Source organism: Heptranchias perlo, chromosome 44 (assembly GCF_035084215.1).
Source record: "Heptranchias perlo isolate sHepPer1 chromosome 44, sHepPer1.hap1, whole genome shotgun sequence".
Classification (NCBI taxonomy): domain Eukaryota; kingdom Metazoa; phylum Chordata; class Chondrichthyes; order Hexanchiformes; family Hexanchidae; genus Heptranchias; species Heptranchias perlo.
The window spans coordinates 2866380-2881609 of record NC_090368.1 but is presented as its reverse complement, the minus strand read 5'-3'; the positions used below and the strand labels follow the sequence as shown (position 1 = coordinate 2881609).

General features: G+C 49.6%; 1 protein-coding gene across 1 annotated transcript; it reads left to right on the top strand.

Moving 5' to 3' along the window:
* The first annotated feature begins 884 nt into the window (after nt 1–884).
* On the top strand, nt 885–10222 carry LOC137306597 (leucine-rich repeat and immunoglobulin-like domain-containing nogo receptor-interacting protein 1). Its single transcript, XM_067975893.1, has 2 exons — nt 885–1760; nt 2991–10222. Exon 2 carries the CDS (start codon nt 2991–2993, stop codon nt 4806–4808), a length of 1818 nt encoding a protein of 605 aa, XP_067831994.1. The 5' UTR covers nt 885–1760; the 3' UTR covers nt 4809–10222.
* Nucleotides 10223–15230: the final 5008 nt, after the last annotated feature.

The window sequence follows — 15230 nt, the reverse complement described above, 5'->3', positions numbered from 1 at the left end:
GCAGATATTGAAAGGATACAGAAAAGAGCGACCAGAATGATTGAGGGGATGGAGGGATTGGATTATGAGGAGCGATTATGTAGCTTGAGCACGTTCTCACTGGAAAAGAGAAGGTTGAGAGGTGATATGATTGCTGGTTTTAGGATTCTAAAGGGACTGGATAATGTAGACCATGACAAGCTGTTTCACCTTGTCCAGAACAGTACAACCAGAGGACACGGCCTGTGCATGAAGGAGGGGGAAATTCAAAATTAATCTGCAGAAACAATATTTCAGTGAGCGAGTGATCAATCTATCGAACAGGCTCCCTAGGGAGACGGTGGAAACAGATAGTGCTGATTCATTCACGCGCATTCTGGCATACCGTATGTGAGTAATTTGAGACATGACGTATGGTAAGTGCAGCATGCTGGGGAGGAACATGTGACTTTGGACCTCTGGTTCCCAAAGCTCTCCACCACTGGAGGTTTTCCTCGCCTCATGTCTGGGTCTGTTGTAGACTCACTGATGGAGATTGATTGCTGTGATTATAGTCAACAACTCCAATATCGTCGTATCATCCAGGATGGTAGAAGGCGAACTAGGTGAACCTTGGTCATTTCTCGTCTAGCAATTCCCATGTTCCTAAATCTCTTAACGGCAGGGTTCTGGACCCTCCGGGAGATTAACAAAGACACAAGAAGCACAGGAAGGGAGTGGTTAATTCCAGCCTAGAAGGATAAAAGTATGTGAAATGAGTTTGCAGTCTCCGCCCACTTCACTGGGCATGGGCACACAGCACAAAATACCAGAAAAAGATTCAAATTGGTTCTGCCAGGCTCCAATTGATTGTCTCTCCCTGTTTTCCGTCTCCAAGGAGCTGGGGGGTGGGGTGAGGTGGTTGCAGTGTAAACATCTGCCAGCTCGATACCAGACACCGGCGCTCATTTTCAGAGGTTTAAGATGCCAGTGTATAAATGGATGCAGCTGTCCGAGCTCTGTCACACGCTGTCACATCAACATCGAGCTGGTAGCTGACCCCTCCAAATGCCGAGGCAGAAAGCGACCAGGGAACCAGCAACATGGGATCCCATTACTAGTGTGCATTATTAGTCCATGATTAATCATTTTAGCGATCATTAGTGAGCCTGATATCAACGTGTAGGGTTTGCTGCGGAAAGTGTCTGGCTTCTGATAAAGTGTATGACGTTTTATCACATATTCTCTCTTTTTGCTTCCACTTCTTTCCCTCCGTTCCTGTCTGCTTCTCTCCCTCCGTTCCTGTCTGCTTCTCTCTCTCTCTCTCTCTCTGTTAATGTTTGCTTTTCTCTCCCACTGAGTTTCTTTCTTCTGTTTGCGTGTCAGTCTGTCCCTCTTGGTCTCTGTCTTGCTCAATCTGCCTCTCTCTCCCCCTCCCTCCCGGGGAGTGTCATGTTTATCTGAATCATGACAAATGGGTCCAGTTGTTCAGTTTGCTCCCGGGGGACTGTCTCTAATTCGACCCCGTTACACCCCTCTACCCCCAGCTGGATATTCGAAACAGAAACTTCCGGAAGTTTAACGAAACAATTACAGCTCAACTCCGAACGATCCTAAAGTTGGGGCTTGGAACGCCAAGGAACAGGCAGCGTGCGAATCATTCACATCCCACGAACCTTTGCACTTGGTCGTGCTGACGTTGGGCCAGAGGGGAACCATTTGGCTGTGACTGTGGAGATTTCACACCAGGACAGGGAGCTGAGGGGGGGAGGTTCCCGACCTCGCCAGGTCGGTGACGACAGGTAAGCAGCTGCCCGTGCCAGACTTCTCTCTGAATATCCAGGGGCGAGGGAGCAATTCAGGAATTTACGCTCCACCCTTAATTAACGGTTATTTCCCTTCCTCCTCTCCAGGTCATAGAATCACACACGGCACGGAAGGAGGCCATCCAGCCCATCGTGCCTGTGCTGGCTCTTTGAAAGAGCTATCCAATTAGTCCCACTCGCCCCCCTGCTCTTCCCCATAGCCCTGCAAATTTTTCTTTTTTAAGTATTTATCCAATTCCCTTTTGAAAGTTATTATTGAATCTGCTTCCACCGCCCTTTCAGGCGTATTCCAGATCAGAACAACTCGCTGTGTAAGAAAATTTCTCCTCATCTCCCCTCTGGTTCTTTTGCCAATTACCTTAAATCTGTGTCCTCTGGTTACCGACCCTCCTGCCACTGGGAACAGCTTCTCCCTATCTACTCTATGAAAACCCCTCATAATTTTGAACACCTCTATTAAATCTCCCCTTAACCTTCTTCTTCAGGTCCTGCTGCGTAATTGACCATTTGCTAGTCGAATGGGCAGCTTGCTATCTTCTCCCAGGTCTCTGGCACTGCCAGTCAGTCTGTACATGAACAACCTCACTTCTGTCCCCTACGACTTTGTGAAACACATGGTTTATCTCCAATGTTTAGACCCATCCTACAATCTTCTGGAGGGCTACTGCATGATTAAATTAGTGGGTTGGAGACCATGAGAGGAGGAGCTTTGGAAGGAAATTAAATGGATGGAGTAGAGTCCATGAAAGGGGAGAGTGTACATGGGCTGTGGGATGAGATTGAATGGGTGGGTAGAGTCTGTGAGAGGGGAGAGTGTACATGGGCTGTGGGATGAGATTGAATGGGTGGGTAGAGTCTGTGAGAGGGGAGAGTGTACATGGGCTGTGGGGAGGAGATTGAATGGGAGGGTACAGTCTATGATAGGGGAGCGTGTACATGATTTATGGGAGAAATAGGGTTGATATGATCGTAGAATCATAGAACCATGCAGCACAGAAGGAGGCCATTCGGCTTATCGTGCCTGTACTGGCTCTTTGAAAGAGCTCTCCAATTAGTCCCACTCCCTCTGCTCTTTTCCCCGTAGCCCTGTAAATTTCTCCCCTTCAAGTATTTATCCAATTCCCTTTTGAAAGTTACTATTGAATCTGCTTCCACTGTCCTGATGAATGAATGACCGTTTCTCATTCTGTGCTTTCCTATGTTCAGATGGAAGAGGCGATGGCAACTGGAAATGCCCAGCTGTGCGTCAAGAGTCTGACGTGCGTGCGGCCTGGTCTTGTACTGATCCTTCTGGTGTTTCTCTGCGGTTGTGCACAGGGATGCCCTTCATCCTGTGACTGTTGGACGGGGAATGGAACTGTTTTCTGTCGTGGGAAGGAGCTCACCGCTGCTCCTGAAGGAGTTCCCTTGGAGACAAAAATACTGGACCTCAGCAGGAACCTCATCGCATCAATCAGACAGGGCGAGTTTGACAACCTCCTGGAGCTGGAGGAGCTGGACCTCAGCGAGAACCTGGTCTCCAACATCGATCCCGGAGCCTTTGATGGCTTGCTGAACCTGCGCACACTCCGGCTGAAAAACAACCGTCTGAAAACTATCTGGCCAGGCGTGTTTGGAGCGATGCCCAATCTCACCGTGCTGGACGTCCGAGAGAATCCTCTCGTCATTCTGCTGGACGAGACGTTCAAAACACTTCCTAATCTCCACCACCTAGAGCTGGGAGAGAAGCTGGTTTACGTAGGGCCACGGGCCTTCGTCGGTTTGGGCGGTCTGCAGTGGCTCACCCTGGGAAAGGCTAATTCCAGCACTGTCCCCACCGCCGCACTCTCTCACCTCCGCAATCTGACGACGTTGAGGTTTCGTAGGTTAAACGCTGGCACGCTCCAGGACAATTCGTTTCAGCGTTTGTACAAGCTCCGCGTTCTGGAGATCGAGCGATGGCCGTGGCTCGGCACTCTGACCCCAGGCTCTCTCCATGGTCTAAACCTAACTTCGCTCTCCATCACCAACTGCAACCTTGCCTCAGTCCCCTATGACTCCATGAAGCACATGATCTATCTCCAATTTTTAGATCTGTCCTACAATCCTATCACGGTGGTCCGGGGGGGCTTACTGCGTGAGCTAATCCACCTTCAGGAGCTGCATCTGGTCGGCGGAAAGCTCTCTGCGATCGAAGCGACCGCCTTCCAGGGCCTGAGTCGCTTTCTGGTGCTCAACGTCTCCGGCAACAGGCTGGAGACCCTGGAGGAGTCCGTGTTCCACTCCTCAGGGAGCTTGGCGACCCTTCGACTGGACGCCAATCCACTATCTTGCGATTGCAGGCTCTTGTGGCTTGTCGTGAGGAGGACACAGCTGAACTTCCAGGGCCACGAGCCCGTTTGCGCCAGCCCCGAGCCTGTGCGCGGCGTGGCATTCAAGGACTTTGGGGCAATACTTCTGCCCGGTCATTTCGCCTGCAGCAAAGCAAGGATTCCGGACAAGATGCTGCAGGCGGTCACTGTGGGCGAAGGGGAGTCGACGAGTTTCCGGTGCGAAGCTAAAGGGGACCCGACTCCTGCCATCGAGTGGTCCACTCCTCAGCAACAAGTCTTGAACAGTGCGAACAGTGGCAGGCTCAGGGTGCTCAGTGACGGCTCCTTGGAGATCTGGTATGCACAGACGCAGGACACTGGCACCTACCAGTGCACCGCCAGCAATGCAGCTGGCAACGATACCACCATGGCCACTCTCCAAGTGCAAAGGTTTAGGCCAAACATAACCCTTGACCTTTCCACCAGTCAGCCGGGGGTCGACACCAGTCATACCCCATTGGGCTATGTCCTCGATGAGAAGACACTATGGGTCATCTTCACCATGGGTTTGGCATGCTTTCTAAGCATCGTTGCCTTTTGTTTCACACTATTGTTCTTCTGGAGCAAGGTGAAAGGGCCAATTAAACGCACCAGCGAACTCGAGGCGATGCTGCACTCCACCGGGGGAAACGTACAGTCAGAAGCCATCAAGTACACAACGAAAATGATGTGAAGAAGAGGGGAAGAAGGGCAAAAATTATTTTCAACACTGCAGAACTAGTTCCCTCTCGTGGCTGAGTGGGTAAATGCACGGCTTGGTGTGATTACTGAAGTATACAGACCACAGGGTCCTGGGTTCTATATCCTGACTGTGCTGAACTGGCTGATCTCACCCAGGGCAGCACTAAGGTGGTTGCTACAATTGGCCTGAGCACCCCTGGGGAGGAATCAGCCAGGGTTCCTGCTCCTGATTGCTATCCAGTGACTCCTGCTGGTAAATGTTTTTTTTTACCGTTGGCTCCTCGCTGTTATGGCCTGTCTGTTGAATGTACTGTCTAGGCTCTCACTCGAAGGTACAGGAGGGGTGAACAGTGCCCGTGGAATCTGAACCCCAACATGCGCTAGCACCCTCAGGAGAGGAATGGAAGAAGGCAAACCTGCCAACCACTGCCCATCTTAAAGATCCAACTGGCTATTCATTTGACATCAATTGCCCTTGACTTTGGCCAACAGCAGCATGTGTACCATAGGACTTCTGTTACCCTGCCCTGTAATACTCGTCCAACAGGAACACACTGACAGTCATGAACAGCACCGTACATAGTGAGTTTGACAGGGAATAAAAGTCCTTGGAACTGCTTGGACATGCTTAGCGTCTCATTGGCTGCTTTGATTTGCAGTGTTCCTAGATTAGGCGTCACCCATGAACTACCCTGTGTACAAAATACGCTGAAAGACCAGAATATTTTGTGTTAAAACAAGGATTAGTCAGGCACTGTTCTTTAATTTGTTATGCATGATAAGGGGAATGGGTTGCCCATCTAGCTGTAGTACAAAGAGAGTCTCACCAGAGGGCCCATTCAAGAGTCACATCATTAAGGTCTCTTTTAAAGGGTCTCTCCATTGGGATCCTTTATGAAAGGGGCATCTTTCCATCAGAGATCCCTTTAAAAGAGGGAATCTGACCATCAGTGACGCCTCTCAGAGAGGAAGTCTCAGAATCAGACCCTATTTTAAGAGTGAGTCTTACCATCAGGACCCCTTTTAAGAAAGGCATCTCACTATCAGGGATCCCTTTAGAAAGGGAGTCATAATCTGGGACCCCTTTATAGAGGAAGTCTCATTTTCAGGACCCCCTTTATAGAGTCTCACTATCAGGACCCCTTTACAGAGGGAATCTCACTCTCAGGACCCCCTTTACAGAGACAGTCTCACTATCAGGACCCCTTTATAGAGAGAGTCTCACTATCAGGACCCTTTTATAGAGAGTCTCACTATCAGGACCCCTTCATAGAGAGAGTCTCACTATCAGGACCCTTTTATAAAGAGTCTCATGTTCAGGACCCCCTTTATAGAGAGAGTCTCACTATCAGGACCCCCTTTATAGAGAGAGTCTCACTATCAGAACCCCTTTATAGAGAGAGTCTCACTATCAGGACCCCTTTATAGAGAGAGTCTCACTATCAGGACCCCTTTATAGAGAGAGTCTCACTATCAGGACCCTTTTATAGAGAGTCTTACTATCAGGACCCTTTTATAAAGAGTCTCATGTTCAGGACCCCCTTTATAGAGAGAGTCTCACTATCAGAACCCCCTTTACAGAGGGAGTCTCACTATCAGGCCCCCTTTACAGAGGGAATCTCACTATCAGGACCCCCTTTATAGAGAGAGTCTCACTATCAGGACCCCCTTTACAGAGAGAGTCTCACTATCAGGACCCCCTTTACAGAGGGAGTCTCACTATCAGGCCCCCTTTACAGAGGGAATCTCACTATCAGGACCCCCTTTATAGAGAGAGTCTCACTATCAGGACCCCTTTATAGAGAGAGTCTCACTATCAGGCCCCCTTTACAGAGACAGTCTCACTATCAGGACCCCTTTATAGAGAGAGTCTCACTATCAGGACCCCTTTACAGAGAGTCTTACTATCAGGACCCCTTCATAGAGAGTCTTACTATCAGGACCCCTTTATAGAGAGTCTTACTATCAGGACCCCTTTATAGAGAGTCTTACTATCAGGACCCCTTTATAGAGAGTCTTACTATCAGGACCCCTTTATAGAGAGTCTCACTATCAGGACCCCTTTACAGAGAGTCTTACTATCAGGACCCCTTTATAGAGAGTCTTACTATCAGGACCCCTTTATAGAGAGTCTTACTATCAGGACCCCTTTATAGAGAGTCTCACTATCAGGACCCCTTTACAGAGGGAGTCTCACTATCAGGACCCCTTTACAGAGGGAGTCTCACTATCAGGCCCCCTTTACAGAGACAGTCTCACTATCAGGACCCCTTTATAGAGAGAGTCTCACTATCAGGACCCCTTTACAGAGAGTCTTACTATCAGGACCCCTTTATAGAGAGTCTTACTATCAGGACCCCTTTATAGAGAGTCTTACTATCAGGACCCCTTTATAGAGAGTCTCACTATCAGGACCCCTTTACAGAGGGAGTCTCACTATCAGGCCCCCTTTACAGAGGGAGTCTTATTATTAGGACCCCCTTTATAGAGGGAATCTCACTATCAGGACCCTCTTTATAGAGGGAATCTTACTCAGGACCCCCTTTATAGAGGGAATCTTACTCTCAGGACCCCCTTTATAGAGGGAACCTTACTCTCAGGACCCCCTTTATAGAGGGAATCTCACTATCAAGGCCCCCTTTATAGAGGGAATCTCACTATCAAGGCCCCCTTTATAGAGGGAACCTCACTATCAAGGCCCCCTTTATAGAGGGAATCTTACGCTCAGGACCCCCGTTATAGAGGGAATCTTACTCTCAGGACCCCCTTTATAGAGGGAACCTTACTCTCAGGACCCCCTTTATAGAGGGAATCACTCTCAGGACCCCCTTTATAGAGGGAACCTTACTCTCAGGACCCCTTTATAGAGGGAATCTTACTCTCAGGACCCCCTTTATAGAGGGAACCTTACTCTCAGGACCCCCTTTATAGAGGGAACCTTACTCTCAGGACCCCCTTTATAGAGGGAACCTTACTCTCAGGACCCCCTTTATAGAGGGAATCTCACTATCAAGGCCCCTTTATAGAGGGAATCTCACTATCAAGGCCCCTTTATAGAGGGAATCTCACTATCAGGACCCCCTTTATAGAGGGAATCTCACTATCAAGGCCCCTTTTAAATCCCAAACAATTCCGAGTCTTGGTCATTATTCTTTTTCGCAATTTCTGTTTTATGAATGCTTTCGTTTAGAGAATGCCAACGACATCATGGGATGGGCGGAGCAGCGCGAACTGGGAGGGGATTTGAGCTGTGAGTTTTAATTCAAGTTCGATGTCCTGTCGGGCTCAGTGTAACCCCTCCCCTGCCAATTCCTCTCATGATGGTATGACTACTTAAACAAAGATAATGTTATAAATTGGAGAGGGAGCTCCCCCTGATGGTTCAATTAGTAACTGGACCACCCAGAGTGGTACTGAGCACACTGACCAGGAAGATCCTAGATTTCATCCTGGTGTTTTGATCACTTCACTGATCTCAACTGGGGCTGCAGTCGATCTCTGTGCGCTGGGCTAAGGACGGGAAAAGGCAGGCAGGGTTCCTGCTCCTGATCGCTAGTTATTTTAATTTATTTTGGGGAAGTGGGCGTCGCTGGCAAAGCCGGCATTTATTGCCCATCCCCTAGTTGCCCCTTGAGAAGGTGGTGGTGAGCCGCCTTCTTGAACCGCTGCAGTCCGTGTGGGGAAGGTTCTCCCACAGTGCTGTTAGATCGGGAGTTCCAGGAGTTTGACCCAGCGACGATGAAGGAATGGCCGATATATGTCCCAGTCGGGATGGTGTGTGTGCGTGACTTGGAGGGGAGCTTGGAGGGGGATGGTGTTCCCATGCACCTGTTGCCCTTGTCCTTCTAGGTGGTGGGATTGGGAGGGGCTGCCAAAGTGTTATCCAGTGACGGTACTGGGCTTGGCTGTGGTAACCCTACGGTCAAACACACTGGCACTTGCTACCTAGGCTCAGACGTGAAGAATGGCCCCTTAGGTGGGGTGCTGGGGGCTCTGTGGAACCTGGCGAGAGTCAATACCTAGTAAAACTGGTAAGAGTCTGACAGAAGGTTAATAGTCTTTCCAGCTGTTTTTTTTTGTTAAGAGTGGCACTCCCTTTCTTTAAGGTGCATCCTGCTCTCTCTTCCTTGCTTGGCAAGCATCATCCCCTTCTCCCCCAATGCTCCTCCGAAACCAGCCACTGGAGGGGGGGGGGGGCAAAGAAAGGGCAGCCCTGTGAACACTGAGGCAGATCACAAGGGCACACTGCCCAGCCTAACTCATCCAACCAAGGACATCCTATGCCCCCTCCTCCTCACCCCTCTGCTCCCATCTCAGAATCTAACCGTCCCTTAAATGATTCCAGGGGTTTTTTTTTGCCTCCACTCCTCTGCTATTTATGTGAAGAATTTGACTAATCTTTTGTTAGTTTGGACCCGTGTCCCTGAATTTCCCGTCTTGCCTCGCCTTGAGTACTGGGGCACTTCCTTTCGAGCACTACGGCTTGAGATTGAGAACTCACCAGTGGGAAGGAGAGGGAGAGGGGCAGAATTCAGGTATCCCCCAACTCTGGTGCATCACTCACTGGTGGCCTACCCTCCCATGATCCTGACTAAGATTAGTGCAGTTCCAAGGCTAGGTCAGATTTTTGCTCCAGGGGTACAGCTGTTGTACGTTTGACACACTATTTACACGAGTGGGATGGTAGTTTTACACACCTCGGGGTCAGTGGTGGTGGCCATGGGTGGGAGAAAGAGAGGGATGGGGTCTAAAAAGGCTCCGTTACTTTCTCCAGGGACTCCGTCAGGATGGGCACTGTTCTTGTGGAGCCTGGAGCCGGCCGGGAGTGTACTCCTATCTTCCCTCTCCTAGCAGCCTTTTCCCCATCTCTCTGTGGAGTTGGTGAGAGGAGTTCTGTTCTTTAGGCCTCCAGGACAGAGTCTACACTGCTGGGTATTAATCCAGCCTTAGGCCGAGGCCACAGTCAACAGTTCCAGCCGGCAGACACACTGGGGTAGATGGTAATCAGGCGGAGATGATCACACACCCTTCATAGAACCCGCCTTTTATTCCGTGCCAAATTACCACCCAGGCAGTGGACAAAAATCTGCCTCATTGTCAACATGTTTGTGGTGAATGGGGGGGAAAGAGAGGGCCTCTCCATAACACAGGGGGCATCGTCCTGCCCCTGGCAGTGCTGGTTGTGCCTTTCGACATGTTATGTAGGGTCCTCGATGACTAGAAGAGAACTTGCGGCCTCCTTCATTGGTGACTAAAAGTGTTGGACCCATGGAGTAAAAATCTGGATTAAATTAATGTTACCGTGGCTACTAAAATCCTAACAGCAATGTTTACCTCAAAATATTATGGGATTGTCACACCTTCTTAAAAATTAATTTTATTTTCAATAAAGTATTTTGCACAGACTCACAGGGTGCAGTGTTTTCTTGTGGAGACATTCATCAAACAACTTCCGCCCGATGGCTCTGTGGGTATATGCACTGCCAGGTGGGCTACTGAGCCCAACAGACCAGTATGGCCCCTTGGGTCCCATCCCCAATCAGGGCTGAGGCAGCTAATCTCAGTGAGCCTGGGCAGTGATGTGTGGCTATTTGCATGTGGAAGGCATCACGGCCGAGCCCGAGGCCGTCCTCGTCGACACTCACATGCACACTTTCAGCAGGGGTCGCCAGGTTAGCAGCAGGAGTCTAGGCTGACTTGTTTCCACTCCTGAAAACCCCAATTGGACCGCCCTCAACTGCTGCTCCTGCAGGCACCAGCAAACTCGGCACAGACCAGTGATCGGACCTGGGACCTTCCAGTCCACATGGCTCGTGAACCACATCGAGTGGTACATTCACCCACTGAGGCATTTTTTGGGGAGGGGCAATTGTCTGCTGTTGTGAAATCCAATTCTGTTGAAATAGGAAGTTAACCAGGTACAGACCCAGCCCAGGTTGTGGGCTCACGTCTGGACATCAGGCGAGGGCAGGACTGGGATATCCCCTTGTATCGAAGGCCCAGCCAACACACATGAAGCTGGTCACTTGGAGGGCGGCCTGCATGCACAGAACTGTAACCCGTGCCCGTCTCCAGGACGTTAGGGAATGGGGGTAATCGGAGAGCTAGATTAGTTCTAAGTGGTCTGGTTGTTTGTTTGGCTGTGAGTGTCATCAACAATAAGAGTGCTTTAATACTGTCTGCCAGCATCCTGTTCAACCTTTTCATTAACATCGGTATGGAAGGATATTTCCATTCCATCAGACTAACGATTATATTTGCTGTGTCAGCAGGAATTTGTTTTGCCAAAATGGGGGCACAGGATCATTTATTTAAGAGAGAACTGAAGAAAGAAGCAAGAGTTTTATATTTATATAGCAATATATGGAAATTTCACAGTGGGCTGTAAGGGACACTCTTCTAAGATGGGGACTGAGGCATAATATTGGGACAGTGTAGAGGGAGCTTTACTCTGTATCTAACCCGTGCTGTACCTGCCCTGGGAGTGTTTGATGGGACAGTGTAGAGGGAGCTTTACTCTGTATCTAACCCGTGCTGTACCTGCCCTGGGAGTGTTTGATGGGACAGTGTAGAGGGAGCTTTACTCTGTATCTAACCCGTGCTGTACCTGCCCTGGGAGTGTTTGATGGGACAGTGTAGAGGGAGCTTTACTCTGTATCTAATCCGTGCTGTACCTGCCCTGGGAGTGTTTGATGGGACAGTGTAGAGGGAGCTTTACTCTGTATCTAACCCTGTACCTGCCCTGGGAGTGTTTGATGGGTCAGTGTAGAGGGAGCTTTACTCTGTATCTAACCCTGTACCTGCCCTGGGAGTGTTTGATGGGACAGTGTAGAGGGAGCTTTACTCTGTATCTAACCCGTGCTGTACCTGCCCTGGGAGTGTTTGGTGGGACAGTGTAGAGGGAGCTTTACTCTGTATCTAACCCGTGCTGTACCTGCCCTGGGAGTGTTTGATGGGACAGTGTAGAGGGAGCTTTACTCTGTATCTAACCCGTGCTGTACCTGGCCTGAGAGTGTTTGATGGGACAGTGTAGAGGGAGCTTTACTCTGTATCTCACCCGTGCTGTACCTGCCCTGGGAGTGTTTGATGGGACAGTGTAGAGGGAGCTTTACTCTGTATCTAACCCTGTACCTGCCCTGGGAGTGTTTGATGGGTCAGTGTAGAGGGAGCTTTACTCTGTATCTAACCCTGTACCTGCCCTGGGAGTGTTTGATGGGACAGTGTAGAGGGAGCTTTACTCTGTATCTAACCCGTGCTGTACCTGCCCTGGGAGTGTTTGGTGGGACAGTGTAGAGGGAGCTTTACTCTGTATCTAACCCGTGCTGTACCTGCCCTGGGAGTGTTTGATGGGACAGTGTAGAGGGAGCTTTACTCTGTATCTAACCCGTGCTGTACCTGGCCTGAGAGTGTTTGATGGGACAGTGTAGAGGGAGCTTTACTCTGTATCTCACCCGTGCTGTACCTGCCCTGGGAGTGTTTGATGGGACAGTGTAGAGGGAGCTTTACTCTGTATCTAACCCGTGCTGTACCTGCCCTGGGAGTGTTTGATGGGACAGTGTAGAGGGAGCTTTACTCTGTATCTAACCCGTGCTGTACCTGCCCTGGGAGTGTTTGGTGGGACAGTGTAGAGGGAGCTTTACTCTGTATCTAACCCGTGCTGTACCTGCCCTGGGAGTGTTTGATGGGACAGTGTAGAGGACGCTTTACTCTGTATCTAACCTGTGCTGTACCTGCCCTGGGAGTGTTTGATGGGACAGTGTAGAGGGAGCTTTACTCTGTATGTAACTTGCCCTGGGATTCTCAGCACAGACCGGTGATAAAACCAGTACCATAACGAGTGGTGCCTTCACCTCCTTGGTTATTGGGACCAGGTGACATACACCTCGTGTCAGCGAAGTGGTGGAATCCAGTAACAAGAGAATAGCATGGGTAACAGTAGGAGAGAGTTATAGACCTTCCAATTATCTTTACATCCACACAGCATCATATTCCCAGCAAAATAATGTCTGCCAGACAGCAGCTTTCTAAATGATCCCAACCAGGGTCCAGTCAATAGCTGGCCTCAATCAAACTGAAGTGGTTGCTGAGATTTCCACTGCTACAGATGTACTGCAAGCAATAAAAGGGCTTCAGGTCCATTCCAGGCCTGGTTATTTCAGGAGAATGTCCTGGTGCCACTCCCAGCAACACAGCTCCCTCTCCAGGCTCCTGTTTAACCCCATCACTCTTGGACTTGAATTACTCTCTACTTTCCTTGTAGAGTGTGTTTCCTTCCTCCCGAGGACGCTGACTCTTGCTGGGGTACGGATTCCACAGACATCCTGTGTTAGCTCACGCACTGAAGTGGTCGTTCTTCACGTGTCAGCCGGGACAGTGAGTGTTGTCCAACCATTCAACCATGCCGGGGGTGGCATCAAAGCCTGTTCTCATCCAATGTTCACACTTGCACTTTCCAGCAGGGGTTATTGGATAGCGATCAGGTTGATTGATTCCCCTCGCTGGCCCAAGGGGTGGCTGAGGCCAACTGTAGCAAATCGCAATCCTGCCCCAACTGAGATCAGCACAACTCGGCTCGGACCAGGGATGGAGCTGGTGATTCTTCCTGGTTTGTGTGCCTCAGTACCGCACCGGGCAGTCATTCACCCTGAATTACTGGAGCTGACTCGGTTAAAATGTGCCCCTTTATGGCGTTTCCCTACATGACAAGTGACTATACTTCAAAAGTGCTTCATTGGCTGTAAAGCGCTTTGGGACGTCCTGAGGCAAGTCTTTCTTTCCTTTACGTACCTTTGAGCAGCCTCTGTCAAAGTGCGCAGTTAATTGACCTGCTCCGAATCTTCTGCCTATCACCAGGCCCTGGGAGCCAAAGGGGAGCTGTACAGGCCGACTCATGTGGGGCCACTCTCCCAACACTCCTGTGGGGTAATAGCACGGTCTCTGCTGTCAGGTATACTGACCGATTCACTCATCCATCCAACTACACGTAACTAACTGTGCATCCTTCAGAAACCTGCGACAGATTAGTGGTGGGTTGGGGGGGGAGGGGGGCTTCCGATGTACCCCGTCTTCGAACCGACTTGGGGGAGGGGCGGGGGGGGGGGAGGCGACATCATAGGGAGAAGGACCCAGAAAATTCACAGCGGGCTGGTGGCCATCTGTAAGAACAAGAGGCGGGTTAATATTCTACTCGGACGGCTTGCCGCGGTGGCTTGGTCTTCACGTGCACGTCTGGTGAGTTGGCAGTGGGCTATTCCATTGTGGCAGGCATCACCGCCGAGCCTGATCCTGTCCTCACCTCAGGCGGGAGCGGGAACCCTGGCTGATTTCTTCCCCCTGTGCGCCCCCCCCCCCCCATCTCCTAATTCAGGGGTGCCAGTGTCAAGTGTAGTTCCCACTCCCCTACCCTAATGTGGGAGGTTTCAGTGAGGAGTCCTTCAAGAAGGCATTTCTGGAAATTGACAAAATCAAGAAAGACAGACAGATAGACAGACATAAAGAAAGAAAGGAGGATTTTGGGGTAACAACCAACTGGCTGGAGCCCCCCTGAATGCCCTTGACAGAGGCTCCTGAGTTGGTTACAGGTCTCTGTTTTTTGCCTCGCCAAGGAGGTGGAGGTAGATGGGTATTGGGGAGGGGACATGGAGACGAACCCAGTAAGAAACAGAGCGAGCAGATAAGGGCCTGACAACCTTTTCTTGTCATGAATACACAACATAACATAACGTAACATAAAACATAATGTAACATAAAAGTTGAGCCAAAACTCTCTGGAGTTTAGGAGAATGAGAGGTGATCTCATTGAAACATGTAAGATTCTGAGGGGGCTTGACAGGGTAGACGCTGAGAGATTGTTTCCCCTGGCTGGAGAGTCGAGAGCTAGAGGGTGGAGTCGCTGGATAAGGGGTCGGCCATTTTAAGACTGAGATGAGGAGGAATTTCTTCACTCAGAGGGTTGTGAATCTTTGGAATTCTCCACCCCAGAGGGCTGTGGATGCTCAGTCATTGATTATATTCAAGGCTGAGATAGATTTTTGGACTCTCGGAGAATCAAAGGATATGAGGATTGGGCGGGAAAGTGGAGTTGAGGTCAAAGATCAGCCATGATCTGAATGAAAGGTGCAGCAGGCTCGAGGGGCCGTATGGCCTACTCCTGCTCCTATTTCTTATGTTCTTAAAACATAACATAACATAAAATGTAACATAACATAAAACGTAACATAACGTAACATAAAGCATAACATAAAACATAACGTAAAACATAACGTAACAAAACATAGCATAAAACATAACGTAACATAAAGCATAACGTAAAACATAACGTAACATAAAACATAATTAGCGTAAAACATAATTAGGGTAAACATAATTAGCGTAAAACATAATTAGCGTAAAACATAACATAAAGCATAATGTG